The sequence below is a fragment of the Schistocerca americana genome, chromosome 6 (assembly GCF_021461395.2).
Source record: "Schistocerca americana isolate TAMUIC-IGC-003095 chromosome 6, iqSchAmer2.1, whole genome shotgun sequence".
In the NCBI taxonomy this organism is placed as follows: Eukaryota; Metazoa; Arthropoda; class Insecta; order Orthoptera; family Acrididae; genus Schistocerca; species Schistocerca americana.
In genome coordinates, this window is record NC_060124.1 from 347,099,916 (window position 1) to 347,127,856 (window position 27,941).

General features: G+C 41.6%; 1 protein-coding gene across 1 annotated transcript in view; it reads right to left on the minus strand.

Annotated features, from left to right (window-relative positions):
• LOC124619839 (protein phosphatase 1 regulatory subunit 42-like) overlaps nucleotides 1-15,730 on the minus strand; it is a 102,423-nt gene extending 86,693 nt beyond the window's left edge. Inside the window, exons 1-2 of the mRNA XM_047146447.1 lie at nucleotides 15,547-15,730; nucleotides 15,290-15,456 (exon numbers count right to left, since the gene is read on the minus strand). Coding sequence (XP_047002403.1) covers nucleotides 15,290-15,456; nucleotides 15,547-15,690 — 311 coding nt within the window. The 5' untranslated portion in view covers nucleotides 15,691-15,730. The remainder of the gene's footprint in view (nucleotides 1-15,289; nucleotides 15,457-15,546) is intronic.
• Nucleotides 15,731-27,941: the final 12,211 nt, after the last annotated feature.

A 27,941-nucleotide genomic window follows, 5' to 3' on the forward strand; every position in this document is an offset into this window, starting at 1 on the left:
TACAAAACTTAATCCAACTGAAAAAGATGTTAATGGCAGAAAAATGGGAAGCAGTGATTGCAAACAATGATCCAAATACTAAATAGATCAGTTTTTATATTTGTTTGGTTATTATAATCTTACATGTCCTCTCAGAATAAGATTAGTAAATAAACAAATACCAAAAAAACAAAAGCTGTGTTACTGGAGAGGTACCCCGGATTTGTTTGTAGGTAAGGCTATGGGCACCCATATGGCACCATCCCATACCAACCTATTCATGGTCCATCTAGAGGAATTCTTCCTAAACACACAGAATCCTAAACCCCTCACCTGGTTCAGATTCACTGAGGACATCTTTGTAATCTGGATCAAGGATAAGGACACCCTATCCACATTCCTCCAGAACCACAACAGCTTCTCCCCCATGCGCTTCATGTAGTGCTGCTCCATCCAACAAATCACTTTCCTAGATGTTGATCTCCTCCTCAAAGATGGCTACACCAGTATCTCCATCCATATCAAACCTACTAACCACATGCAATACCTCTACTTCAACAGCTGCCACCCGTTCCGTACCAAGAAGTCCCTTTCATACAGCCTAGCCACCCATGGTTGTTGCATCTGCTGTGATGATTGGTTCCTCTTGAAATATACCAAGGGTCTCACAGACTATAATTATACTCCCAACCTCGTCCAGAAACAAATCACCTGAGCCTTATCTTTCCAATCTCCCACAACGTCCCAAAGTCTCACCATCTGACCACACAGGAGTATTCCCCTCATAACTCAGTACCACCCAGGACTGGAGCAACTGAATTACATTCTCCACCAGGGTTTTGACTACCTCTCATCATGCAATGAAATGGGAAATGTCCTGTCCACTATCCTTTCTACACCTCCCACAATGGTAGTCCACTGTCCACCAAACCTATACAACCCCTGCTTCCAACCTCTTATCTCATGACTCATATCCCTGTAATAGACCTAGATGCAAGACCTGTCCCATACATCCTCCCACTACCACCACCTACTCCAGTCCAGTCACAGACATCATCTATCCCATCAAAGTCAGGGCTACAAGCACTGTGCTGTATTCTATGTAGGCATGACAAACGAGCTCTTTGCCACCTGAATGGTCACTGACAAACTGTGGCTAAGAAACAAGTGGACCATGCTGTTACTACACACACTGCCCAACATGACATCCTTCATTTCAATGACTGCTTCACAGCCTGTGCCATATAGATCCTTCCCTCCAACACCAGCTTTACTGAAATGGTGAGAAATCTCCTTGCAATATATCCTACATTCCCATAACCCTCCTGGCCTCAACTTTCATTAGTCATTTTTCTCACCCATCCAGCCCCTTCCCTGTTTCCATTCCAGCACTACACAGCCCTCATCCTACCAACACACTGAGTATTTTTACTTCTCTCCTTTTCCGCTAGCCCCCCCCCCCCCCCCCCCAACCGCTCCCCTGGCCTCCGTCTAACCTCCTGACTGCATTTAGCTGTCCTACCCTCCTTCCACCTTGTCCTTGTGCACTCCCCAGTGGCACTTCACTGTCCCCTGCCCCTACCCTGCTATCTCCCCCCCCCCCCCCCTCCGGCCCTGCACAGCCTCCTCCTTACCCCCACCCAGCTGCCACTCCTATCATGCACTACTGCTGTTTCTCACAGTGTGGCTTCAACTGCCAGAGGCTGCAGTTGTGTATGTATGTGTGTGTGTGTGTGTGTGTGTGTGTGTGTGTGTGTTTGTTGGCGTAAAGCTTACATTATGACAGTCTTTTTGTTGTGCCTATCTGTGACTCACCGTCTCCACTATACAGTGAGTGGCAACTTCCTTTTTCATAATATTCTTACATTGCCAAAAATCCCACATATAAACCATACCATTGTTTTCATGCCAGCTGCTGATATAGATGTTTCAAAAATAATAAAGAATCTAAAAGTAAAACATTTATCTGGCCATTTGATGGGGTTAATCACATCTCATAAAAGAATGTAGGGAATGTGCACTACAACCCTTAACATGTGTTCTGAATGCTGCAACAGAGGAAGGTGCATTTCCAGATTCACTAAAAACAAGCAAAGTAAAGCTATTCCTTAAGAAAGGAAAACACAGAACAATAACATTGAGCACCACTTTTGCTGAAATATATAAAATGATAATAAACAATAGAATTGTAAGTTTTATACAAGGTGTACAACTTTGCTTCCGCCATTTACCGATAGGTGGCGACAACGGTAAGTAGTGGTCGAAAGAAACAGATCACAGACATCAGGCAGTTAGCTTGGACCTCAGTCAACATAACCTCATTCAAACTTTAGTTGATTTGTGTCTGCATCATAAAGTCGTTCTTGATTGAAAATGTCACTTTACGAGCCTAATTCTCGTCATTTGTGGGCGGTATTACTGTTTTAATTCAATATGAAGAAAACAGAGGCTGAGTCTCATCGAATGCTCTCAAGTATGTATGGCAAGGACGCTATTAGTGAACGAGTAGTTTTAATGCTTCAAGAACGGTGGTTTTAACGTCGTAGGCTGGCATAGTGGTGGAAGGTCATAGACCGGCATAGTGGTGGAAGAGAGAATGTTTTCAAGGATGCAGAATTGGAGACATTACTGAGTGAAGACTCGCATCAAACTCAAGAACAATTGGCATGATTAGTGGGAGTGACACAGCAAGCCATTTCAAAATGTCTCAAGGCTATGGGCATGATTCAGAAAAAAGGAACTTGGGTCCCGTGTGAGCTGAAACCAAGAGACGTTAAATGGCGTTTGTGTGTTCGTGAACAGTCACTTCAGAGGCAAAAATGGAAGGGATTTCTGCATCGCATTCTGATCAGGGATGAAAAATGGATTCATTACAATAACCCTAAATGCAAAAAATCATGGGGATATCCCAGCCATGCTTCCACATCGATGGCCAAACCGAATATTCACAGCTCCAATATCATGCTCTGTATTTGGTGGGACCAGCTTGGCATCGTGTACTATGAGGTGTTAAAACCAAGTGAAACAATCACAAGTGCTCGTTATTGAGCACAATTAATGCATTTGAACAGAGCATTAAAAAGACAAATGGCTGCTATACAGCGAGAGGCATGCTAAAGTGATTTTGCAGCACGACAATGCTCGACCCCACGTCGCAAAAGAGCTCAATATGTACTAGTAAACGTTAAAATGGGCAGTCCTACCCCACCCACCGTATTCTCCAGACATTGCTCCCTCTAACTATCACCGTTTAGATCTATGGTGCATGGCCTGGCTGACCAATCCTTCTGATCTCATGAAGAAGTCACAAACTGGATCGATTCTTGGATTGCTTCAAAAGATTAACAATTTTTTTGACATGGGATTCGTACACTGCCCGAAAGATGGAAGAAAGTAGTGGCCAGCGATGGAAAATACTTTGAGTGATACATGTGTAACCAATTTGTTTCATTAAAGGCTAAATGTTGGGGAAAAATGGTGGAAGCAAAGTTGTACACCTTGTAAACAAATTTAAAATAACACACACATTTCAACACGGTTTCAGGGAAGGGAAATCAACAATAACTGCATCAACAGATTTATTGAAGATAGTTTGAGTTTTCTCGATAGGAAACAGAAGACTTGCAAGATCTTCATGGACCTGTCTAAAGCATCTGATTGCACAAATCATTCCAGACTAATGGATAAACCCTATCAGTATGGGATTCGAGGGAAATGCTGTGACATAGTCAAATCATATATTACAAATAGGAAACAGTGCACAGAAATCGAACATACTAGTGGTTGAAATATAATTAATTACAGTTTGTGCTCAGGCCAATACTGTTCATTCTCTATGTAAATGAGTTTCCAGAATATATAAAACAGAAACTTACAATGTATTCCAATGATACTAAAATTATATGTTTAGCTGGTAACAAAGGAGGAACTTGAGAAGGAAGCACCCCTGAATATTGAAACTACAAACAAATATATAATACAAAACAATCATTTTATAAATTAGTCTAAAATAATTTATACAATACTCCAAACCAAATAGAGTGAAATGTAAAAAGTAAATATTACATTAAATAGTGAGACAATTAAAGAAGTATCACAAAATTCTTAGGAACTATAATAGATAAACATTTGACATGAGGAGAGCACAAAGATGTTCTGTGTAACAATATTATGAATATTGTTATATATTGTTACATTCGTCATGGATTTTCCAGAGGTTATGTGTAAAAAGATAAACACACAGATCTTCATCTTACATAAAATGGCAAAGATTGTGGATGACAAAGTACTCAGGACAGTGTATTACGGACTTTAGTTCCCATAAACGTCCTACTCAATTCATGTATGGGGCAGGGCACCAGATACCCCCTATAAAGAATATTTTCAGAGAAGAGCAGTGAGATTGTGGCGAGTACAGTAGTCAACGACCAAGAAGTTGAACATTATATTATGTGTTATATCTTTTGTCTGATTATCTTTTGTATCTTCTTTGTACTATTGTCTAGCTGTGAAAATGTGTCTCTGTTGTGCTCCTTTGCTTGGGAGCAAATTGTGGTAAATAAAAAAGGATTCATTAAAGTGCACACTTGTTATCTGCAAGTTGCATAGCCAAAATACCACACAGACAAACTTGTAGACAAGCTTTTGTACAGTATAATATTATGACAGTGTACTCACTGTATATATATCAGAGTATTATAGCAGTGACATAAACACCTCAAAAATAATGATGTACATGACCATGCAACAAGAGAAAAGGAAAATTATTACACAAAACAGTGAAATCTGAAACTGACAATAAGTGCTCCCGATGATGCAGGGGAAGGTTTTTTTAACAAACTTCCAAAATCAGTTAAAGATGTAAAGAGATTAAATTCATTTAAAAATCATTTAAAAGTGCATCTTATAAATGTATATAGAGTATGAGTGAGTATTAAAATGTCAGAGCAAATATTAGCTGTTGTACTGTAAAAAGAAACATGTAATAACTGCATATGTACCTAATACAGTGCATCCTATTTTCTTTACTGTAGATTTGTGGCATATATAAAATTGTATGACATACCCTATACTCTCAGCTGAAACTTGTCAGCTAAAGTCCAAGGGCAAAGACTAATTAAATAAATAAAAATAATTAAAGTCTTCTCAATGTAAGCACCCTCAACATTTGTTCATCCTGTCACTGTGGGACAGTCGTCTTTCAAATGTTCAGAAGTTTTTGTGATTCAGGTTCATTTATGGTAGTAGTTCGGACACAAACTTATGAGAGTCAATCTTTTGCCTGTATTTCATCTGTTTGGTTACCAGTGGGCAACAGCAACTTTTTCAGTTCTTTCAGATGTAAGTTAGCTATTGTACTTTGATTTTTCAAGTCCTATGTATATCACAGAGTAGTTTTTTTGGTTAATTGTGAATTGTCTGCTTGCACTATATGTCTACAAAATTTCAGACATCTTTTTTTGATGCAATGGAACTTCATTCCTTCACAGAATACAAATACTATGAACATTAGCACAACCAAATATGATTTGGATCTGATCATACTCTGTGATATTGGTAATTCCATTTTCTTGAAGACACTGATGGTTAATGATGATGTCTTAATTCCAGAGAGTGCTTCTAGGAGAATGACTGTTTGTTACTGGCAAAGTATGGAGTTGATGGAAAGGGAATTTTGTTACAAATATTTAAGATGAGTGTGTATGTTTAACATCATTTTTCTACATGTTTTATTGTTAATTTTGTCAATGCCAGTGTTCCAAATAATTTCATCTACATAATTAGTGTTGATCCAGAGTGATGTTGCCATATCTTCTCATGAAGGATCCCAAGTCTGCATTTTTGGAGTGTCTTCTCATAATAAATTTGGAGACCAGTTTTGACAGCACCCTCATAAAATTTCTCTAAGGCACATCCGCCTTCAATGTCAGTCCTAATGATTAATAATACATTACCAGCAAAGGTGAGGCATTTGATATTGATTTGTTTACTTTTTGTTAGAATATTTATTCTGGGTATTTCTTTCTACCATGTTTCGTTGAACTCATCTGGCACAAGTTTCATTTTCTGATGATATATTTATACTGTATTAAAACACAATGAACTCATCTGGAACAAGTTTCGTTTCCTGATGATATATTTATACTGTATTAAAACACATATTCAATGTTCTCAAGTATCTTAAATACTCTATATAACTTAGGTACCTGACTTAAATGAAGTTTAAAATTAATCACGCTGTATGTTTAACTGACTTTGCAAAGTGAACAATAAGTGAGGAGACTGAAGAAAACTGACTGTAGGGGCAAAAAAATGTCCAAACCCACTGGAAACACAATGAAAGGAAATAAACTGTCTCACAAGACTGTGCTACAAAATGGTAAACATGGTGAACAGTATAGGCCTACTTTAAAGCCCATTGAGCATTTAAAGCCCACTGTGCAAACATCTGAAAACGTTTGTACGTACCAAAAACAAAAATAAAGTTGTAATACACTGGCCAGTAACACTCATGAGACCACCTATCAAAAGCCTGAGTAACCACCTTTTGCATCAGAGATCACTGCAAGATGTGCAGGAAGAGTGTCACTGAGGTTCTGAAATGTATCTACTAGGATGTGGAGCTATGTCGACTCCAATGTTGTGGCCAGCTGCACTAGATTTTCAGTTGAGGATCCATGGCATGTACAGACTGCGTACTGTCTGACTGAAGTGGTTCCACAGATTGTCGACTGGGTTCAATTATGGGGTATTTGGTGGACAGGGGAGTACAGTATACTCATGCTGGTGCTCTTCAAACCAGGCATGTTCACTGCGAGCTGTGTGACACATTGAATTGTCCTACTGGTAGATGTCATTGTGCAGAGTAAGACCAAACTGAATGTAGGGTTGGGCATGGTCCTCAAGGATGGATGTATATTTGTGTTGATTCATTTGGCCTTCCAGAATGATGACATCACCCAGGAAATGCCATGAAAACATACCCTCAGAACAAAATGCTCCCTCCTCCAGCCTCAACTGTTCCAACGATTATTGCTGGTTGTTTGCTTTCATTCATTTCATGCCGTACACACCAACAGCCATCCGTTCAGTGAAGCATAGTATGTGATTCATTTGAAAAGGCCACCTGTCATCACTCACAGGAAATCCAGTTGCTGTACTGGCATGCAACCTCTAGCCTTCGTCAGTGATGAACAGCCATCAGCATGGGTGCATGAACCAGGTGCCTGCTGCAGAGGCCCATAAGCAGCAACTTCCACTCAACAGTTGTTGAGGAGACACTGTTGGGAGCCCTTGGTTCATCTGGGCAGTCTTGGATCATCTGGGCAGTCAGTTGCTCAACCATTGCACATCTATTTGCCTATACACATCTCCACAGCCATCGTCCACCTCTTTCATCTACAGCCCGTGATGTACCACAGTTGCCTCGGCACCTGTTTTGGATAGTGACATTTTTCCATGCACAATATACTTTAACCAGGGCAGCAAGCAAATAATTACATACTTAGCCATTTCAGAAATGCTTCCACCCTTGGCCCAAAGGCCAATGATCATGCCCTTTTGGATGTCATATAAATCAGTCCATTTCCATATTACAATAATAACTGTACTGTTTACCGTGTCACCTCAACACACTTTATATATCCTCCACTGCCAGCACTGCCACCTACTGTCTGTGAGAGGTTATTGCATGTTGATGTCGAATGCTTGCGGTAGTCACAAAAATGTGAGTGAACCATGTAGGTAATGACCACGAAAGATGAAAACAGTTTAGTTCCACATTATAAAAGTAAGAGGTAGCACCACAACTAAAACTGTAGGTTCGCAGAACAGCTTTTGTGAAGTTTGGGAGGTAGGGATGAGGTACTGGTAGAATTGAAGCTGTGAGGATGGGTTGTGAGTCGCGCTTGGGTAGCTCAGATGGTAGAGCACTTGCTCGCGAAAGGCAAAGGTCCCGAGTTTGAGTCTTGGTCCGTCACACAGTTTTCATCTGCCAGGAAGTTACATTATCAGTGGTTTCTGAGGAAGTGAGACCCAATGTATTAGCTATATGTGAACCCTGGTTAGCTCAACCAGAAACAGAATACTACAGACATATTGAACATCTGGAAGTATTGAACGTGTGATGTAGAGACACTACTAGCCATGGTGGTGTGTGTGCATATGCACATAGTACATTCAGCATCAATAAAATTGACTTCTGTATACATCTGGACCTAGACCTAAAATTGGTTGCTTTGGGACTGCCAGATGCTAATGAATTGTTGTTTCTGTGTACTGTTCCCCAGACAACTATTTTGAAAACTTCATTCACCAATTGGAAAGTTGTATGTGACATTCAGTGCACCTAGGATCAAAAACTGCCCTATGTGGAAATTTCAACATCATATGGGGGAAGGTAGTAATGAAGAGAGTGTTTTTATAAACTTAGTAAGCAGCTATGTGACAATTTAACTACTAACATGATGAGATATCTATCTTGATATAACTACCACAAACCTAAATTGCTGGAACTACGAAGTGTGGTTGACCATGTGTTTGCCGATCACAGTGCAAAAATCATGAAGCTATGGGCGAACTCAGTACATGCACAACAAATTTCCATATGGGATTCAAATTATCTCTTGATCCCAAAATCTGGAGCAGTATTCCAGTTTTCTTTCCCTCTTACTTATCTGTATCCTGATGAGATTCTGAAATGTTGAAAATTAACATATTTTTAAATCTGTATGTCTTTCACGTTACTACTTCAGCAGTTGAGAAGAAGACACACCTCTTCGGCCAATAATATGGTTAAAAAATGTGGCTTCCAGGTGTAACATGCGTAAAATAATTCGTAGTGACATATTCATGCTGTTCAAAATTATTGCAAGAAGCTATGAGAACTAACACCTTTCATGAAAATACGATCTGCTTCTGCAGCCAATGACATTAATGCAAATGTGTGATAGCACTCGACTCAGAGGCAGCCAGTTCAGATTTGAACTGCAGAAGAAATTTTCAGTATCATGAGTCAGCCAGTAAGGTGGAAGAAATGCGACAGTATGTACAATGTTCCTGATCACCACATCTGGAACCAGTTTCGTAGGGCAAATTTCAGCCATCTCTGTAGTCGCAAGAACACTAAATATTGTTGATGATAATCCCACGGGGGTGAAAGTTATATGGGCGAAGAGGCAACACGCCATGTAGTTCCATTCCAGACCACTAGAGGCGCTAGGGGTCAAACGAAGCTGGAATTCACCAATGAGAGCTGTCTAAACTCCAGTGGTGGTTGTTTTGAAATGTTCTATCGTCTTGCTCTACACTGAAGTCTGTGGTCCACAGTTACAATCGTCTTTGTATTTGTTTCATATTCACATACTACTCATCTTCATTGTAAGCAGATTTTTTACTTTAAATTAATAAAGCTCACTGTAGAATTGAAGAAATTTCCTGCTGAAAAATGTCCACAATTAATTGTAAGGTAAGACATTTAATTTTTCATTAAATAATCTTGTAGCTTATAAATGAAATGTATCCTCATATATCATGAATTAAGCAGTGTGGTATCCGTTTGTTTATTTAATCGCAGGTTCGAATCCTGCCTCGGGCATGGATGTGAGTGATGTCCTTAGGTTAGTTAGGTTTAAGTAGTTCTAAGTTCTAGGGGACTGATGACCTTAGAAGTTAAGTCCCATAGTGCTCAGAGCCATTTGAACCATTTTTTTTTTTTTGTTTATTTAAAAAACTTTGATTTGTCTGTAGTAGTTTTATTTAATGAAGATGTTTATGTTTTTTTTCAGAATATTCAACACAACAGATTGACGTTGAAATACTCCTGCAAGTTCCCCGGTTGTTCATCTGGCTATTACATGGGTTCAACGGAGGAAATTTGCAACAAGCATTTCTACAGGCTTCCAAAACAACCTCAAGAGTTGCTTCTAAAGTGGAAGAGTGTTTATAAACTGTCACCAGATGTGAAATGTGCTTCTTATTTTGTTTGTGAAGATCATTTTTTTGAAGAACATTTTATGAATAAAAGTAGGCATAGGCTAAACAGGGGCGTGTTTCCAAAACATGTGACAGGTGTTCCATGTGAAATTGCCAAAATCGGTAGTGAATCAGGTGACACTGTTGTCAGTAGTGAATTGGGTCTACCAAGCACTAGTGGTGCTATGGCAACTCTTCCATTTTACAGCTGCTAATACCAGAAGTGAAACTGGTGTTAATGAACTGCAAAGCCTTAGTTGTGCTGTGGCAAGCAGTTCTCACGTAGGTGTTTGTACCAGAAGTGGATCAGGTGAAACTGGTGTTAATAGTGAATTAGATTTACCAAGCACTAGTGGTACCATGGAAAATCTTTATTACACAGGTGCCAATACCAGAGGTGAAACTGGTGTTAGAGAATTACCTAGCACTAGTTGTGCTGAGCAGAGTAATTCATTGAGTGATGCACCTCTTAAATTTTTTATCTCCCCTCAAAATGAATCTGCAGATAGTGAGTACACATTCTTATCTGAAACATTTTGTAATAAGGAAAGTGGGGTTTTAGGTACAGGGGTTTCAAAAGCACGACTTAACTCCAACAAAATCAAAAATGTACAAGATTCATAGGAATACTCTAACAAGGCTATCAAAACTGAAAGCAAAGCTACATCATGAAAAATCAGAACTGAAAGCACTTAAAGATTTATATGACAGCAATACTTTCTCTGTCATAGAATCTAATTTAAACTCTGTTGCCAAAGATTTCATAAACAGCCAATTACGAAATGCTCATCAATCAGCAAATGCAAGACGATGGACACCCGAGGACAAAGTATTTGCTTTATACTTATACAAACGAAGTCCCCGCCTACACAAATATTTGTCAGTTCATTTATATCTTCCTTCTGTGAGGTATCTGAAATGTCTGTTGTCTTCTATACCTTTTGAACCAGGGTTGAATACTTCGGTCATGAATGTAATGAAAGCAGAAGTTGAAGTAATGAACAACAGTGACAAATATTGTGCTTTGTTGTTTGATGAAATGTCTTTAGAAAGAGGGTTGTATTATAATGTAAGCAAACAAGAAATTTCAGGGTTTCAAGATTTAGGGCATTTAGGGAGGTCAAATGTTCATGCAAATCATGCATTAGTTTTCATGGTTAAAGGCATACATAAAAGCTGGAAGCTGGAATTTCACTCACAACTCAGTTTCAAGTATCACTTCATAAAGTCTTATTACCTAGGAAATACGGAAGCGTCCGATCCCGGCCGTCTGCTTTGATCCATGACGTCAAAAATATGGCGGAAACGACCATAAACCACGATTCCAATATGGCGCATATAAAGTCATTACGTACACATTATGAGGACGAAAATACATCGAAAAACAAACACACACACACTTTCCACAAAAAGCCTAATGACACTAACGGGACAAGCGCGGGAAATGTGGTGTTTTTGGGTGGGCGCAAACTAAATATAAACAAATTTAGACACCCACCCCATACAAAACCACACAAAACGACGAAAAAAACCGACATCACAAAACTCCCCAAATACCACTAAACACAATAATCGGACACTTCCCTTGACCTATATAGCTCAACAGCAGCTCCCGATCCCATAAATTAAGATCAAACACTTCCCTTGGCCTACACAGCTCAAAAACATCTCCCGATACCTATACCAACATATATAGCCACACACTGGGATCGAACACTTCCCTTGACCTGCACACTGCTAATTTTATCCATCATATCCATTCCTGAACAAAAACAACAAAAGATTAATTGTACTAAAATCACCACACGACGTACAGCGAACAACACTTAAATTAAACTTCACACAAAATCATCAACTTACTAAAACGAATTCCACTACAAACACAGCTGACACTCGAACAATTCTGGATAATGAGCAAAAGCAAACTGAGCCCATTACACCACACAAACAAAAACCCTGAACATACCACCAGAGAGCACAACAAACCACAACACGACGACATCTACAAACACGCCACACTCACAAACCAAACTCCGCGCCGTCATGACGTCACACACAACAACACCCTTACATCACGGGTCAAAGCCGACACATGGGATCGGACGCTTCTGTCGACCCTATTACCTATGTCATAAGGCAACTGCAATAAATAGGGCTAAAGGTAGTTTGTACAGTTTGTGACCAGTGTGCAACCAACCAGAGAGCACTGAAGGAACTCTGCTGTGAGAAATCTACTGAGTCCAGTCCATTTTATTTTGTAGTCAGAGATGAACCTATTGCAGTCATTTATGATGTCCCACATCTATTAAAAATACTAGAAATGCTCTGCTAGGAAATAAAATACAGTCTGGGTTTAAAAAAGAGGCCAGTTTTGAATATATTCACAGGGCTTTTCTTCTGGATCAGCAGAAGATGTTTAACACATTGATAAAACTACATAGGAATCATTTTGAATTCAAGGATTCTTTTACTAAAATGAAAGTCAAGGTAGCTGCAGCCCAGCTTAGTCATACAGTTGCTGCAGTTATTGAAACTTACGTGGCATTTAATATCTTACCCGCTGAGACAATATACACTGCAGAATTTGTTGAAAAGATGGATTGTTTATTTGATTCACTGAACAGTTCCTATTGTTATCCACAAGATGGAAAGTCCAATAAGTGTGCCCTCTCTGCAGAGTCCCCACATATTGAAATATGGTACAGTCTGTTAAAGGAAATGGAAAATTGGAGTGTGTTGGAGCTAGGCACGACAAATATGTTCAGTTTCATAAGTGGGTGGCAAACTACAATAAGATGACTGATGTTCATTTGGAACAGATTAAAAAATGGCTTTAATTTTTTAAGCATGAGGGCTTTCAATCAAGACCCAGTGGAGAATGTATTTTGCTGTGTGAGGCAGCATGGTGTTGCAAACACCAACCCAACTTGCTTTCAGTTCAAAGCAGCATTGAAAACAGTTATAGTAAATAACATGTCCTTACCTACAAAGTCACTAGGTAATTGTGAGGATGATAGATGCATGCCATTAAGCAATTTAAGGCAATTTTTGGGAGATAGTGATGACAACTTTATTGACTCCACAACAGACCATTCCATTATGGCTCAAAGTGCTTTATATTGTGCCCTTGCTGATAATGAAGCTGCTGCTGGTAGTGGTGGGGCTGATGTAAGAAATGACAGACAAGCACTGGCATATGTAGCTGGTTACATTCTACGAAAGATGGGTGTAACACCTGAAACCAACTGTAGTGACTGTAAAACAACTCTGTTCTCACCAACACCCACAGAGCATAATTTATTTACAAGTTTCAAAGAATATGATGCTTTAAACCCAAAATTATTGTATGCTATTGACAGCTTAATGTTCTTTGTAGCAAATGTTCATAGTCAGTTGTATACATTCTTAGATAAATGTGGACACCAGGAACAATTGGAGAATACATTCTATTCACTGTTTAAGTTTCCAGAGGAAATAACGTTTTGCAAGACTCATTTTTCTGAACAGTATATTTTAAGACAATGTGTACCTCTATTGATTTACATGTATGTGAAAGATTGGAAACACACCATCAGTAATAAAAGACTTGATATTGTTAAAAAACAAATTCAGTAAACGGTTTAAAGCTTTATAACAGTTAAAAGAAAATTTGTCTTGTGTACTTGAGAAATAAAAAGTAAGTTTTGTTTTCATTTCACTGTTTTCACTTCACCATTTTCATTTCACTTTTTTTATCCATCTTTCCTGCTTTTGGTACTTGGTATTGATGTTTTCTTTTTTGTGTTAAAGCATTTAGAGTAGTAAGATGTAGGACCCTTTTTAAGAAATTAATGGTCAGCAGTGTAAGTTTGCTGGGTAGTTACTCAGAACTTATAGTTCTGAAACATAGATGTAACAAATTTTAGATTTCTTCATTAATTAATACTGTGATATTTCTTAACTGAACCTCTTTAACTGCTGCTTATTCTCTTAATAATAGGCTTTTCTTCTCCATTGATCCAGCAGCTTGTATTACGTAAAAATCATGGCATTATTCAGGAATATTTGTAGTCCAGTTTAGCTGCTACAATGTTATTTTTCTTTTGCCTCAATTATTTACACTATATGCTTGTTTCAACTTACTCTCAGTTTCGAGTGTTGCATCTAGTTCTTATGAGCCATAAAACATGCTGGAGCTTTTACATGTTGCTAGATAACAATATAAGCATGTCAATTTAAAAGTCTATTTTTGACGTTTGCGTCTGACAGACAAGAAAACATGATACGAGCAGCGACTGTCAGAATAGGTTTCTCTCTGCTGTAGTACAGTATGCTATAGCTGTGTTTCAATTATTTTATTATGATGCCAGCCAAAATAATTACATAGCACGCCCAGAAAAATTAGGTAACAGAATTAAAAGAAAAAGAAAAACCTACAACGTAAGTAAACTAGGGGGGGGGGGGGGGGGGGGGGGGGGATGCAACCCGCAATGTTTTCATAATTTAGTTAATCTCCATACCACTTGAGGCGCTGCTGTCGGTCTGTGTTTCCCACTTTTAACACGGGAGCTGCAATTCCCTTTTTTCATGTTCTGTGGATAATCCTTTACGGGATTGGGGCGTTATAGGCGCCGTTTACATTGCTGCCTTTCAATAATAGGCTGTGTGTCAATCGCTTCGACATCTCTTGTCATTATCAGTAATCCAAACTGACACTTAACAATCTACATACACTCTATACACTTTCCTGTTGCACTGATGACATCTGTTATGCAATCTTGCAACTGGCCATGAACCATAAGGAAAGGCGGGGAGAGGGAGGAGGGATAAACTCACTGATTTTATTGTGCTGAGACAAGCAGATGAATTCCTTACAGTCAGAATTTGAATGTTATCTCGACAGATTGTGGACCGGTACCCATGCAAAAAGACAGTGTCTGATAAAGAGATACCTAGAACAAACTGGGTAAAGAATTGGATGAAATTAAAAAACCGCATACACTAATGTCAAAGACAAAGTTTATACTGTACCATTTACAGAATGCGAAGCTGCCCTTAAATTACCACTTACGAGCTGCATTTTCATGAATCTGTATCCTCATAAACCTGGTTTTGTAAAACTTTGTATTTGAATAAGTGGAGATAACACCTCGCAATCGATGGTACAAGTTAATTATCAAACTCAGGGTCTCTTTGATCTCTCTTCGATTCAAAAGGAGCATTACAGTGCTGTACTATTTTCTGAATACTTTCTTAACATGATATTTAGGCAGTTTTAAAATACAGAGAAGCATAAAGCCACTATTAATAATACAAGCTTCAAACTGTATTTCACGAAACCGTTGTTTTCAGTACTCACAGTTTTCTTAATTTATTAAGATTGCCAAGGTTTTCTATCTTGGATATTTTGTTCCTCTGGAGGTAGAGATGAGTTAAATTTGTAGCCGTTTCCAGATTTTCAATTTTAGTAATGTCATTGTTATGCAAATAGAGAACGGTCAGTTTTCTGTATTTGGATATATTACCCTGCACAAAAAAACAGTGTTTTACAGCGCTTCTTTGTGTACAAATCGCTAAGGACTGTTTAACAATTTTCTTACAAAATGCTGTACTTACAATGAACTTCAGAAATTTGTCATGCAGGTAAAGATGGGTATTTTTCTTTTGCTGCTCCGACTTGGAAATTCCGTAACTTTTGGAATCATCTTTTTCCGATTTGATAAATGACGACCCTGTTAATTTCACCATTTCCCTTCTCATTTCATATGTTTGTAAGGATGGATGTTAGTAGTGCTCAAGAGTTACAAACTTCCACATTCCTACGAACATCTACTGCATAGTGCGACACGTACACGCCCGAGAATGTCGCCATAGCAACGATCGCGGGACGAAGTTTGAACGATTGAAAAGCGCAACAAGTCACTATTTTTCATATTCCATGGATCATGTTTGCAATATTCGCTACAATGCGTAAAGCGGATTGCAAACGCTTATTCTAGAGCTCCCTTTACACCGATGAAAACACAAGCGAATGCACATAGCAAGCAATGCGCAGGAAGTTCACTTGCGCGCGTCATCATTGACTTGTACCTGCCAATAAATATTTAGTACACTAGAGCGAACGGAAGAGAAAACATACGATGTATTTTGGCGCTGTACCGTCAATTAACCTGCATTCAGTACAGCATGGTGGAGAAAAGAAACAACTTTATTTATTTTGTATAGCGTGCCCGCTGTTGGTCATGAAAGGAAAACGGCTTCTGAATTTTTGCGCAAACGCTCTGATTAGTGATTTGCGGCTGCAGCCATAGCTTGTTTTATTCCAAAATTTCACCTGCATGTCGATGGACGTTTTTCGCCTTCTTCTAGCAGCCACTGACAGAAGATTTCAAAGTAAGACGCAAATTATCGATGATCCATATCAGCAACAGATGACAGGCTGCTTTTACAGTGGCCACCGGCAAAGGTCACCAGAGGCCGTCCGTTACGCTAGCCTCAAAAATCTATTTCGCACATCAACCGCACATGTTTCCCAAATAAGTCCAGAAGTATGTGATGCGATATTCGAAACGCTCGTGAATTTTAAACGTAAATGCGAGGGAGGTACAGTGATTAAAAATGAATAACGTAATGTGAAAATATCAGTAGCTTGGTTCTAAAAGGGCCAATGTCAATACTTGTCAAAACTGGTTTTATTGGTGTACTACATATTGTTTCACGTGCTGTTCATAATGTTAAAATGGCCAACCTCTAAGCCACATAGGATGAGATATACTGGAGTTTTAAATTGTAAGCCCCAAAGTGTTTTATCAAGTTTCAAATCAGCATAAATGGGCCAATCTTGACAGTGGCCGTCCCTCTTATTTTACATTTGTTGGAAGAAGGGCCAATGTCGACATTGGCCTTATTTGCTGACAGATGGTTTCAACAATTGAAACAGAGCTGTGACATTGGATTTAAATCTGGCGGGAATACACAATAATAAGAGTCGTTGCTTTAACAATTACCCTAATCATTTGGCGCATTGTTAGTGAGGAGTATTGACAGTCTCGGTGGGCACAAACATAATGCTTCAGAGAGAGGATAAGGAAGAGCTTGAGGAACAAACTGCACCTGAAATATCACCGCTGAAGTCGTCACTTTGCTTTGAAGGTAAGTTTATTAAAATAAACTGGTATCAGGAGCATTTATCCTTAATTTTTCCAAAACAAGACCATAAATTGACTGGTATCTCTACTTAATGCCAGTCTAAATATTACCAACAGCCTATTAAATTTATTTCATTTTTATTTTCTTTAAGATCATCCCAGTACCAGTACAGAAGGAAATGCATGTTCGTCACTATTTGCAGACGTGATTTTAAATTCTGATGAAGATGTATTTGAAGATTCTGATGAATATGTTTGAAGTGGTGGCGAAAGTAGTGATGAAAGCAATGACAGAGAGAATATAGCTGCACGAAAGACAGTTAAAAGATCTTCTTGGATTGGAGAAATCGATCTAATTCAACAGCAGTCTGGCAATGAAACAACAAAGTTCAGCGGAAGGGGAAGGAAGAAATGTGATCCACAAGATTCCTCCAGAAAAAGAAAGCGAAAGGAAAAATTATGAAAGAAAAATCGGAGAAAAGAATTGAAAACTGCAGGAAAGGACTATGTGGCGTCGAACGGAAAAGTTATACCTGATAAAGTTTTGAAATCATCGTACAAGTCCAGGAAAAATTGCGGAGGAGAAGAAAATGACGATGAGAGAGAGAAAATGTTCATAGAATATTACAAATTGTCCCCAGAAGCTCAAAATTATTTCATAGCTAATCACATGTCTGAGGAAAAGAAACATGTGGAGCGTTTAAGGAACAAAACTGAAGGAAATGCAAGCAGGCGAAAATATTCCAGGAAGTACTTTCTTTACAGACTAAGATAGAAGTATGTCAGAATATGTTCCTTAGTACATTTTATTTAACACAAAAGGAGGTAAGAATAATTGTGAGGAAAAGACGGGGCTCTGAAGGACGAGTGTGTTCTGAAGATGGACGTGGTACACATTCTAATCATCCGAAAGCTCCATCTGATGATATTGATTTAATAAAGGAACACATTAACATGTTTCCTTCCTACGTAAGCCATTATTCTCGATCTCATCCTTCCAAAAAAATATTTATCGCCAGACTTGCGTGTTTCAGCAATGTACCGGCTCTATCAAGAATTTTGCCAAACCAAAGGTATGAAGCCAAGAAGTAAAGCATGTTATCGAAGAGTTTTTGTGACCTGTTTCAATTTTAGCTTCCACAAAGCGAAGGCTGACACTTGTGCAAAATGTGACAAATATGTCATGTTACTTAAGAATTGTACTGAGGATGCTGAACGTTGTAAGGTTGAAGTGGAACGACAGCAACATTTGGATTTGTTTACGATCAGAAAGACAGTGATAAAAAGAAAGCTGAGCAAAATTCCAATGTAGTAACCCTGGCCTTAGATTTGCAGAAATGTCTTCCCACTCCATTTCTACGCTGTCGTGTGGCATTTTACAAAACACAACTTCGGACCTTCAACTTGACCATCTATGTAAAGAGACATAAAGAATGTTCTCCAGCATGTTACATTTGCAATGAAAGAGTGGCAGGAAGAGGTGGCCAAGAAATAGCTTCTTGTCTATATGATTATTTGATGAAACTGACCGACGAAATTGTTGAGGTACAGCTGTACAACGATTCGTGTGCCGGACAAAACACATATTTTTATTGCCATTATGTTTCTGTGAGTAGTGGAAGAATTCACGATTCAGGGAAGACGTTTGGAAATCAACCACAAGTTTCTTGAAGTTGGACATACTCACTTGGAAGCTGACTCAATTCAAAAGCCACTGAGAAGACAAAGAAAACAACATCTGTTGAAGTAGGACTGCCAAGAGACTGGGCCAAATTAATATGCATGGTTCCCCAAAAGCCACCCATAACTGCAACAGAGCTGGAACAAAAAGACTTCTACAGCTTTAAAGACTTGATGAAAAGTCATTATCTGCACAAGAAAATTAACACAGAAGGGAATTCTATTGTTTGGAACTAGATAAAATGGAGAAAGTGTCACTCAGGTATGCCAGGAATTGTCTCCTAAAAATACAGTTACTCCTCAAAAGAACCATTCAAGATGATAGATCTGAACAGAAATAAAACTCTACACTTGTCGATGCCAAAAATTGAACCTATTTCTGATGCCATCCCCCCTCATTACGAGAGCAAACAGTGTTATCATTATCTATGGTGATAAAAAAAATGACTTTTGTAACATGTAACAGGTGGTATCAGTTATTAAATTCTTGAAGAATGAATAAAGTGATTTGATTAATGAGTACGAAGAAATATTTATCTTACAATTATCTGTTTCTGGTTATTCGGTGTACCTGTCCGTAATGTCCAAAGGGCCAATGTCAAATAATCTAAGAGAGTTCATGATGTTAAAATGGGCCAATGTCCTCTTAAGTCCTTTAATTTTGATGTTGAAAATTCTAGAAATTTATTATTGAAAATAAGCTTTAGTTAGGCTGATTTACTATAATGATAGTAACAAATAGCTCCAAATATATTGTTAACAGTTGTCAGAAAATATTTGGAAGCTTATAACTTAAAACTAAGATTCTTGACATTGGCCCTTTTAGAACGAAGCCACAGATACACGAAAGACCACCCATGTATTTAGGGAAGGAAATGATTTTACACTTTTCAAAATAGTAGCTAAACTGTGAAATTAAGACAGACACCTTGAATGTAACCTACAATTCATTCGTGCACCTTTTTTTTCATTAATCTACATTATCCATTTTGATGAGATTCATTTACTTACAGAAATTACATGAACCAACGTAAATTGTTCTGTTGACACTGCCAGCATTTCGGTAATTTCTTGCCGAGCATCATTTTATTTTACTTCAAGTACAAGTTTTCCGTTGCACTATTTATTTATTTACTCTTAATGATACAATTTAGACAACAAGCTCGTTTTGGCGATTTGCTATTGTCAGTACGTCTTAACTGTATGTGAGCGCAAGCTTTCTCGGCGAATTTCATATTTGATGTATTCACGGGTTATCAGCTGAGTAGCGTCGTCATCTCGTAGCAACGTTTCGATGGAATGCGTCTCCATCATCTTCAGCTGAAGTGTCGGGATATCGCACTCACTCTCATCTGATACTTTCCCCTCTTTGGGGAAGTATTTTGGGGAGTCTGTAGCCTTGCGGGTTTTACTCCACTTGGTACTTGTGTGTGCGCTTATTTCTGTGATTTTGGTTGTCTGCATGATGTGATGATTGTTCTGTATGTGCTTGGTACTTGCCTGGGGTTGGCGAGATGATTGATATTATGGGGGAGGGAAGAGGATCAGGAATTGGGTGTAGGGATTTTCTCTTCGACTTAGTCGTCGAAGATCGTCATTGGGCGTTTGTGCTTGTCACAGAACATGTCATACCGACCTAAGGAGTGGATGAGGACGTTTCCTGACCTGGAAGAGCTTTCTTAGAAGGCCCTTGCCAAATCTTGGAAGCGCTCTTTTAGGAGCGGGATTTCAGCAGCAGCGTGCAGATCGTCAATAGGGAATCCGGGGGGTAGGCACAGTGTCCTCCTGTGTGCACGGTTCTGCAACGTCTGGAGTTTTCCAGGTGCTGCTACACCGCATATACCCGGGCAGGGCATGCATACTCCATTACTGGCCATACCAGGGACTGATACACGTTCACACCCACAGAGCAGGGAAGGGAACAGGTTGAGTTGAGGATTGGGTATAGGATGGACATTCTGGCACAGATCTTCCTGTGGACCTCATCTATGTGGGGTTTCCACGCACGTAAGACGAGAGTCCAAGGTTACGCCAAAGTACTTGGCGGTTCTGCGCCAGGGGAGTTGGGTTCCGTTTAGGTGGAGGGGGGGGGGGGTTGAGGAGGTCCGCACCTTCCGAGCCTCTGGGTGATAAGCATTGCCTGCATCTTTTCAGAATTGATGGTAATGCGCCAGTGACGGGCCCAAGTTTCTGCGTCATCTAAAACTCTTTGTAGGCTACGGATGGCCAGGCCCTTATTCGCATATCATGCAAGGTTTTGATAGAATGCGTCTCCATCATCTTCAGCTGAAGTATCGGGATATCGTCGGTCGCGGGCTGATATCTCTGCAGGACCGCTTTCTGCTTCCCGTCGCCGACCAATCTCGCGCCCGCGGAATCACCCGATGTGACTGGAGTGGTCGGTGGTGGGGGGAGGGGGAGAGGGGGCGCCCTGTGCACGGGGTTCATGTCCCGGCGTCCGACTCTGTCTGCTCCGTCTGTAGCCCTTAGTGGAACGGAACATTTTTCCCTGATAGCAGACTCCCACGCTGTGCTGAGATGGTACCCACTGTCGCAGCTGATTAGGTTGGTGTGTAACCGTATTTCTATGGACTCTTTGATTACTGAGTCCCAAAATCCGTTTGTACTGCATATTTTCTTTGTGTCTTCAAAATTGAAGGTGTGCTTCTCGACACTACTATGTTCCACTACAGCAGATTTGTTGGTCTGACTCAAGTGTACATACCTGGTGTGTTCATTGCGGTGCTGTGCAATGCAACGCTGCATCTGTCCTATATATTGCCTACCACATTTGCATCCGATCCTGTACACACCAGGTGCTGTCAGACCTAGTGGATCCTTGGTGGAGCCGAGAAGGTCTTTGATTTTTCCTGCTGCGCGGAAAATGGTCTTCACTTTATGTTTCTTTAGAATTCTCGCAATCTTGGCCGTTGGAGGACTCGCATATGGCAAGAACACACAGCCCATTACTTCTTCTTCAGCCGGTCTCTCCTCTGTCTTCCTGTGGTTGGTCTTCAGAGCTCTCCTTATTTGTGTCTCACTGTATCCATTTTTCTTGGAGGTGTCCTTGAGGTGTTGCAATTCTCCTGGCAAACTTGCCTTATCACAGATGGACGTGGCCCTGTGCACTAAAAGGGAACATCCCCATCGCACCCCCCTCAGATTTAGTTATAAGTTGCCACAGTTGATAGGCCTTGAAAAACTGAACACAGATCAATCGAGAAAACAGGAATAAGTTGTGTGGAACTATAAAAAAATAAGCAAAATATACAAACTGAGTAGTGCATGTGCAACATAGGCAATATTAAGGAGAATGAGAGTTCAGGAGCGCCGTGGTTAGTGTGAGCAGCTGTGGAACGAGAGGTCTTTGGTTCAAATCTTCCCTCGACTGAAAATTTTTACTTTCTTTATTTTCGCAAAGTTATGATCTGTCCGTTCGTTCATTGACGTCTCTGTTCACTGTAATAAGTTTAGAGTCTGTGTTTTGCGACCGCACTGCAAAACCGTGTGATTAGTTGACGAAAGGACGTCCCTCTCCAATGGGAACCGAAAACATTTGATCGCAAGGTCATAGGTCAACCGATTCCTCCACAGGAAAGCGCGTCTGATATATTCTATACGACACTGGTGACAGCATGTGCGTCACATGACAGGAATATGTTGTCGGCCCACCTAACTAGTACACTTGGCGAATGGGTAAAAAGATTCTTCTACCATGCCCAACTTAGGTTTTCTTGTGGATGTGATAATCACTCCCAAAAAAGTGATGAAAACATAAGTTTGTCACATAAACCGAAAATAAAAAGTTAAACTTTTCACTTGAGGGAGGACTTGAACCAAGGACTTCTCGGTCCGCAGCTGGTCACGCTAACCACGAGACCACGGCGCTCCTGAGATCACATTCTCCTTGATACTGCCCATGTTGGGCATGGACTACTCAGTTTGTATATTTTGCTTATTTTTTCATAGTTCCACACAACTTCTTCCTGTTTTCTCGATCGATTTGTGTTCAGTTTTTCAAGGCCTATCCACTGTGCCAACTTATAACTAAATCTGAGGGGGGCGCGATGGGGAGGTTCCCTTGTAAGGTGTTGAGTACAGAATTGCGTTGCGCAGGGTGGTGGCAGCTGTTGGCATTAAGATAGAGGTCCGTGTGTGTTTTCTTTCTGTACACTGCGTATCCCAGTGCGCCGTCCATGTTTCTTGTGATCAGGATATCCAGAAAGGATAAGCTGCTGTTCTCATCTATCTCCATGGTAAATTTGATATTTCCATGTAGACCATTGAGGTGTTGATGGACGTCTAGCAGTTTGCCCCTGCCACGTGGCCAAATTACAAAAGTATCCTCAACGTTCCTGTAGAAGGCTTTTGCTTCTGTTTAGCAGCATCTCACAGCGCTGCAACAAACACATCAGGCATGTACACTTGGGTCAGACCAACAAATCTGCTGTGGTGGAACATAGTATTGATGAGAAGCACACTTTCGATTTTGAGGACACAAAGAAAATACGCAGTACAAATGGATTTTGGGACTCACTAACCAAAGAGTCCTTAGAAATACAGTTACATGACAAACTAATCAACCGCGACACTGGCTACTATCTCAGCACAGCCTGGGACCCTGCAACAGGAAAATCAGAGAAGAATATTCCATTCCACCAAGGGCCACCAATGGAGCAGCCAGAGATGAATGCCTGGGCATGAACCCCACACACACATCCTCCCCACCACCGGCCACTCCAGGCGCATCGGGCGATTCCGCGGGCGCGTGATTGGCCAGCGGTGGGAAGTGCAAAGCCGTCCAGGAGAGATATCAGCCCGCGACCGATGATATCCCAACCTTCAGCTGGAGATGATGGAGACGCATTCCATCGAAACGTTTCTATGAGACGACGACACTACTTGGCCGACAACCCGTGAAGACTTCACATATGAAATTTGCCGAGAAAGCCTGCACTCACATACACTCCTGGAAATGGAAAAAAGAACACATTGACACCGGTGTGTCAGACCCACCATACTTGCTCCGGACACTGCGAGAGGGCTGTACAAGCAATGATCACACGCACGGAACAGCGGACACACCAGGGACCGCGGTGTTGGCCGTCGAATGGCGCTAGCTGCGCAGCATTTGTGCACCGCCGCCGTCAGTGTCAGCCAGTTTGCCGTGGCATACGGAGCTCCATCGCAGTCTTTAACACTGGTAGCATGCCGCGACAGCGTGGACGTGAACCGTATGTGCAGTTGACGGACTTTGAGCGAGGGCGTATAGTGGGCATGCGGGAGACCTGGTGGACGTACCGCCGAATTGCTCAACACGTGGGGCGTGAGGTCTCCACAGTACATCGATGTTGTCGCCAGTGGTCGGCGGAAGGTGCACGTGCCCGTCGACCTGGGACCGGACCGCAGCGACGCACGGATGCACGCCAAGACCATAGGATCCTACGCAGTGCCGTAGGGGACTGCACCGCCACTTCCCAGCAAATTAGGGACACTGTTGCTCCTGGGGTATCGGCGAGGACCATTCGCAACCGTCTCCATGAAGCTGGGCTACGGTCCCGCACACCGTTGGGCCGTCTTCCACTCACGCCCCAACATCATGCAGCCCGCCTCCAGTGGTGTCGTGACAGGCGTGAATGGAGGGACGAATGGAGACGTGTCGTCTTCAGCGATGAGAGTCGCTTCTGCCTTGGTGCCAGTGATGGTCGTATGCGTGTTTGGCGCCGTGCAGGTGAGCGCCACAATCAGGACTGCATACGACCGAGGCACACAGGGCCAACACCCGGCATCGTGGTGTGGGGAGCGATCTCCTACACTGGCCGTACACCACTGGTGATCGTCGAGGGGACACTGAATAGTGCACGGTACATCCAAACCGTCATCGAACCCATCGTTCTACCATTCCTAGACCGGCAAGGGAACTTGCTGTTCCAACAGGACAATGCACGTCCGCATGTATCCCGTGCCACCCAACGTGCTCTAGAAGGTGTAAGTCAACTACCCTGGCCAGCAAGATCTCCGGATCTGTCCCCCATTGAGCATGTTTGGGACTGGATGAAGCGTCGTCTCACGCGGTCTGCACGTCCAGCACGAACGCTGGTCCAACTGAGGCGCCAGGTGGAAATGGCATGGCAAGCCGTTCCACAGGACTACATCCAGCATCTCTACGATCGTCTCCATGGGAGAATAGCAGCCTGCATTGCTGGGAAAGGTAGATATACCTGTACTAGTGCCGACATTGTGCATGCTCTGTTGCCTGTGTCTATATGCCTGTGGTTCTGTCAGTGTGATCATGTGATGTATCTGACCCCAGGAATGTGTCAATAAAGTTTCCCCTTCCTGGGACAATGAATTCACGGTGTTCTTATTTCAATTTCCAGGAGTGTATAACATACCTCTACGGGGAGGATATACATCGCAGTTACAAGACGTTGCAGAAGCTACGGAGCAAGAAGGGGAAGCTGCACAGCAGGTTGGCCTTCTTACTCTGATGTCAGGATAAAGAAGTGATGTCTAAGTTCGCCAACTTGCGGTATCCTGTCAATACCAACAGGACGAGACACATCTTACGATGGGCGAGCGCGGCCCTAGTACGAGAACACATCAGGGTCACAAGACTGGAACTCGACAAGAACGTTAGAAGACAGCTTCCTCTACACCCCTGATTGGCTTCCTGTCTCCCAGAACACACCTGGGACTGGATAGAAGGCAATACCTTTGCCAATGGCGAATGGTCCAAGAAGAAAGCCACCGAAAGGCAGTGCAAGAAATTCCTTCAACTTGCGGAACTGTGACAACAGAAAGAAAAACCATCTCCCAATAAGGTGGTCATTAATCTAACAAACAAGGAACTGGATGGTCCAACAGAAGAGTGCTGTCCAAGGGCCTAAACTTCGCACCAGTTCCAAGGACCCTGCCGAAACGGGACATCATAAGTAGGGTAGAGCAAGCCATAAGGAGACTATCTGAAGAGGCTCCAGAAGAAGTAAGAAGAGACGTCTGCAAAGTACTAGATAAAGCAAAGATGCCGAAGAATAACATTTCGGCGGCAGAACACAAGGCACTACGGCACTCAGGGAGGACCAGGACACAGTGGTCTTGGCAGTGGACAAAGGGAACACGACAGTACTGCTTAAATCAGAAGACTATTGGCAAAAAATCGACTCCCTCCCGCAGGAACCTGCCTGCAAAATACTAGGGAAGGACCCCACCACCACAGTGATTCGCAAGACTCAACAACTAGGGTCTAGAGAAGAATATCATCAGGAAGCTTCACCCGAGGGCACCGGCACCACCACGTCTCTTTGGCCTCCCAAAGGTCCACAAAGAAGGGGTCGCATTACGACCTATTTTGAACACTATTAGCTCGCCGACATATGGTATTGCTAAGCATTTATCACAGATGCTAAAACCTTTGGTGGGTTACGGTCCACATCATGTGAAAAACTCGGCTGAGTTTGTGAAGGTACTATAGGGCATGCGGCTGGAAAATGAAGACCTACTAGTCAGCTTCGATGCAACATTCTTATTCACACAAGTACCAATAGAATACTCCCTGGCTTAACTCGAAGAACACTTTGAGGAGGATATCATAAAGCTCTTTTGCCATGTGCTAACCACTATTTCAAATGTGGTGAGAAGTTCTACAAACAGATAGATGGTGTAGCTATGGGCTCCCCCCCTAGCAGAGGCATAGCCGACCTATACATGGAGCATTTCGAAAATTTAGCACTGGACACTGCTAAACACAAGCCAAAAGCCTTCTACAGGTACATTGACGATACTTTTGGAGTTTGCCCATATAGCAGGGACAAACTGCTAGAGTTCCATCAACACTTCAGTGGTATACACGGAAATATCAAATTTACCATGGAGATAGAAGAGAACAGAAGCTTACCTTTCCTGGAATGCTGATCACAAGAAACATGGGTGGCATGCTGGGACATGAAAGAAAACACACACGGACCTCTATCTTAATGCCAACAGCTGCCACCACCATGCGCAACGCAATTCTGCACTCAACACTTCAGTGCACAGGGCCACATCCATCTGTGATAAGGCAAGTTTGCCAGGAGAATTGCAACACCTAACGGACACCTTCAAGAAAAATGGATACAATGAGACACAAATAAGGAGAGCTCTTGACACTGACCACAAGAAGAGAGAAGAGATACCAGAAGAAGACAAAGCAATGGGCTGTGTGTTCTTGCCATACATGAGTCCTCCAGTGGCCAAGATAGTGAGAATTCTTCAGAAACAAAGTGAAGACCATTTTCCATGCAGCGGGAAAAATGAAAGACCTTCTCGGTTCAACCAAGGGTCCACTAGGTCTGACGGCACATGGTGTACAATATTGCATGCGAATATGGGATTCAATATATAGTACAGATGCAGCGTTGCATTTCACAGCGCCACAATGAACACATCAGGCATGTACACTTGGGTCAGACCAACAAATCTGCTGTGGTGGAACATAGTATTTACAAGAAGCACACCTTCGATTTTGAGGACACAAAGAAAATATGCAGTACAAATGGATTCTGGGACTCAGTAATCAAAGAATCCATAGAAATACGGTTACACGACAACATAATCAACTGTGACAGTGGCTACCATCTCAGTGCAGCCTGGGAGCCTGCAATCAGGAAAATCAGATAAGAACGTTCCGTTCCACCAAGGGCCATGGACGGAGCAGACCGAAACTAACGCCGGGGCACGAACCCTGCACACACATCCCCCCCGCCACTGGCCGCTCCAGGCACATCGGGCGATTCTGCAAGCACTTGATTGGCCAGCGGTTGGAAGTGGAGAGCAGTCCAGCAGAGATATCAGCCCGCAACTGACGATTTGCCCTCAGAAGGGCACTGCACCTAGCCACGTGTTTCCCCACCGACGATTTGCACAACGCTGCCAAAATCCCACTCCCCAAAGAAAGATTCCAAGATCTGGCAAGGGCTTCCTACGGAAGCTCTTCCAGATCTGGAAATAACCTCATCCACTTGTTAGGTTGGTATGACATGTCCCGCGACAAGCACAAACGCCCAATGACTATCTTCAACGACTAAGTCGAAGAGAACATCACTATATCCAATTCCTAATTCTCCTCCCTCCTCCAAAATACCAATCACCTCGCCAACCTCATGCAAGTACCAGACACACACAGAACATTCATCACATCAGGCA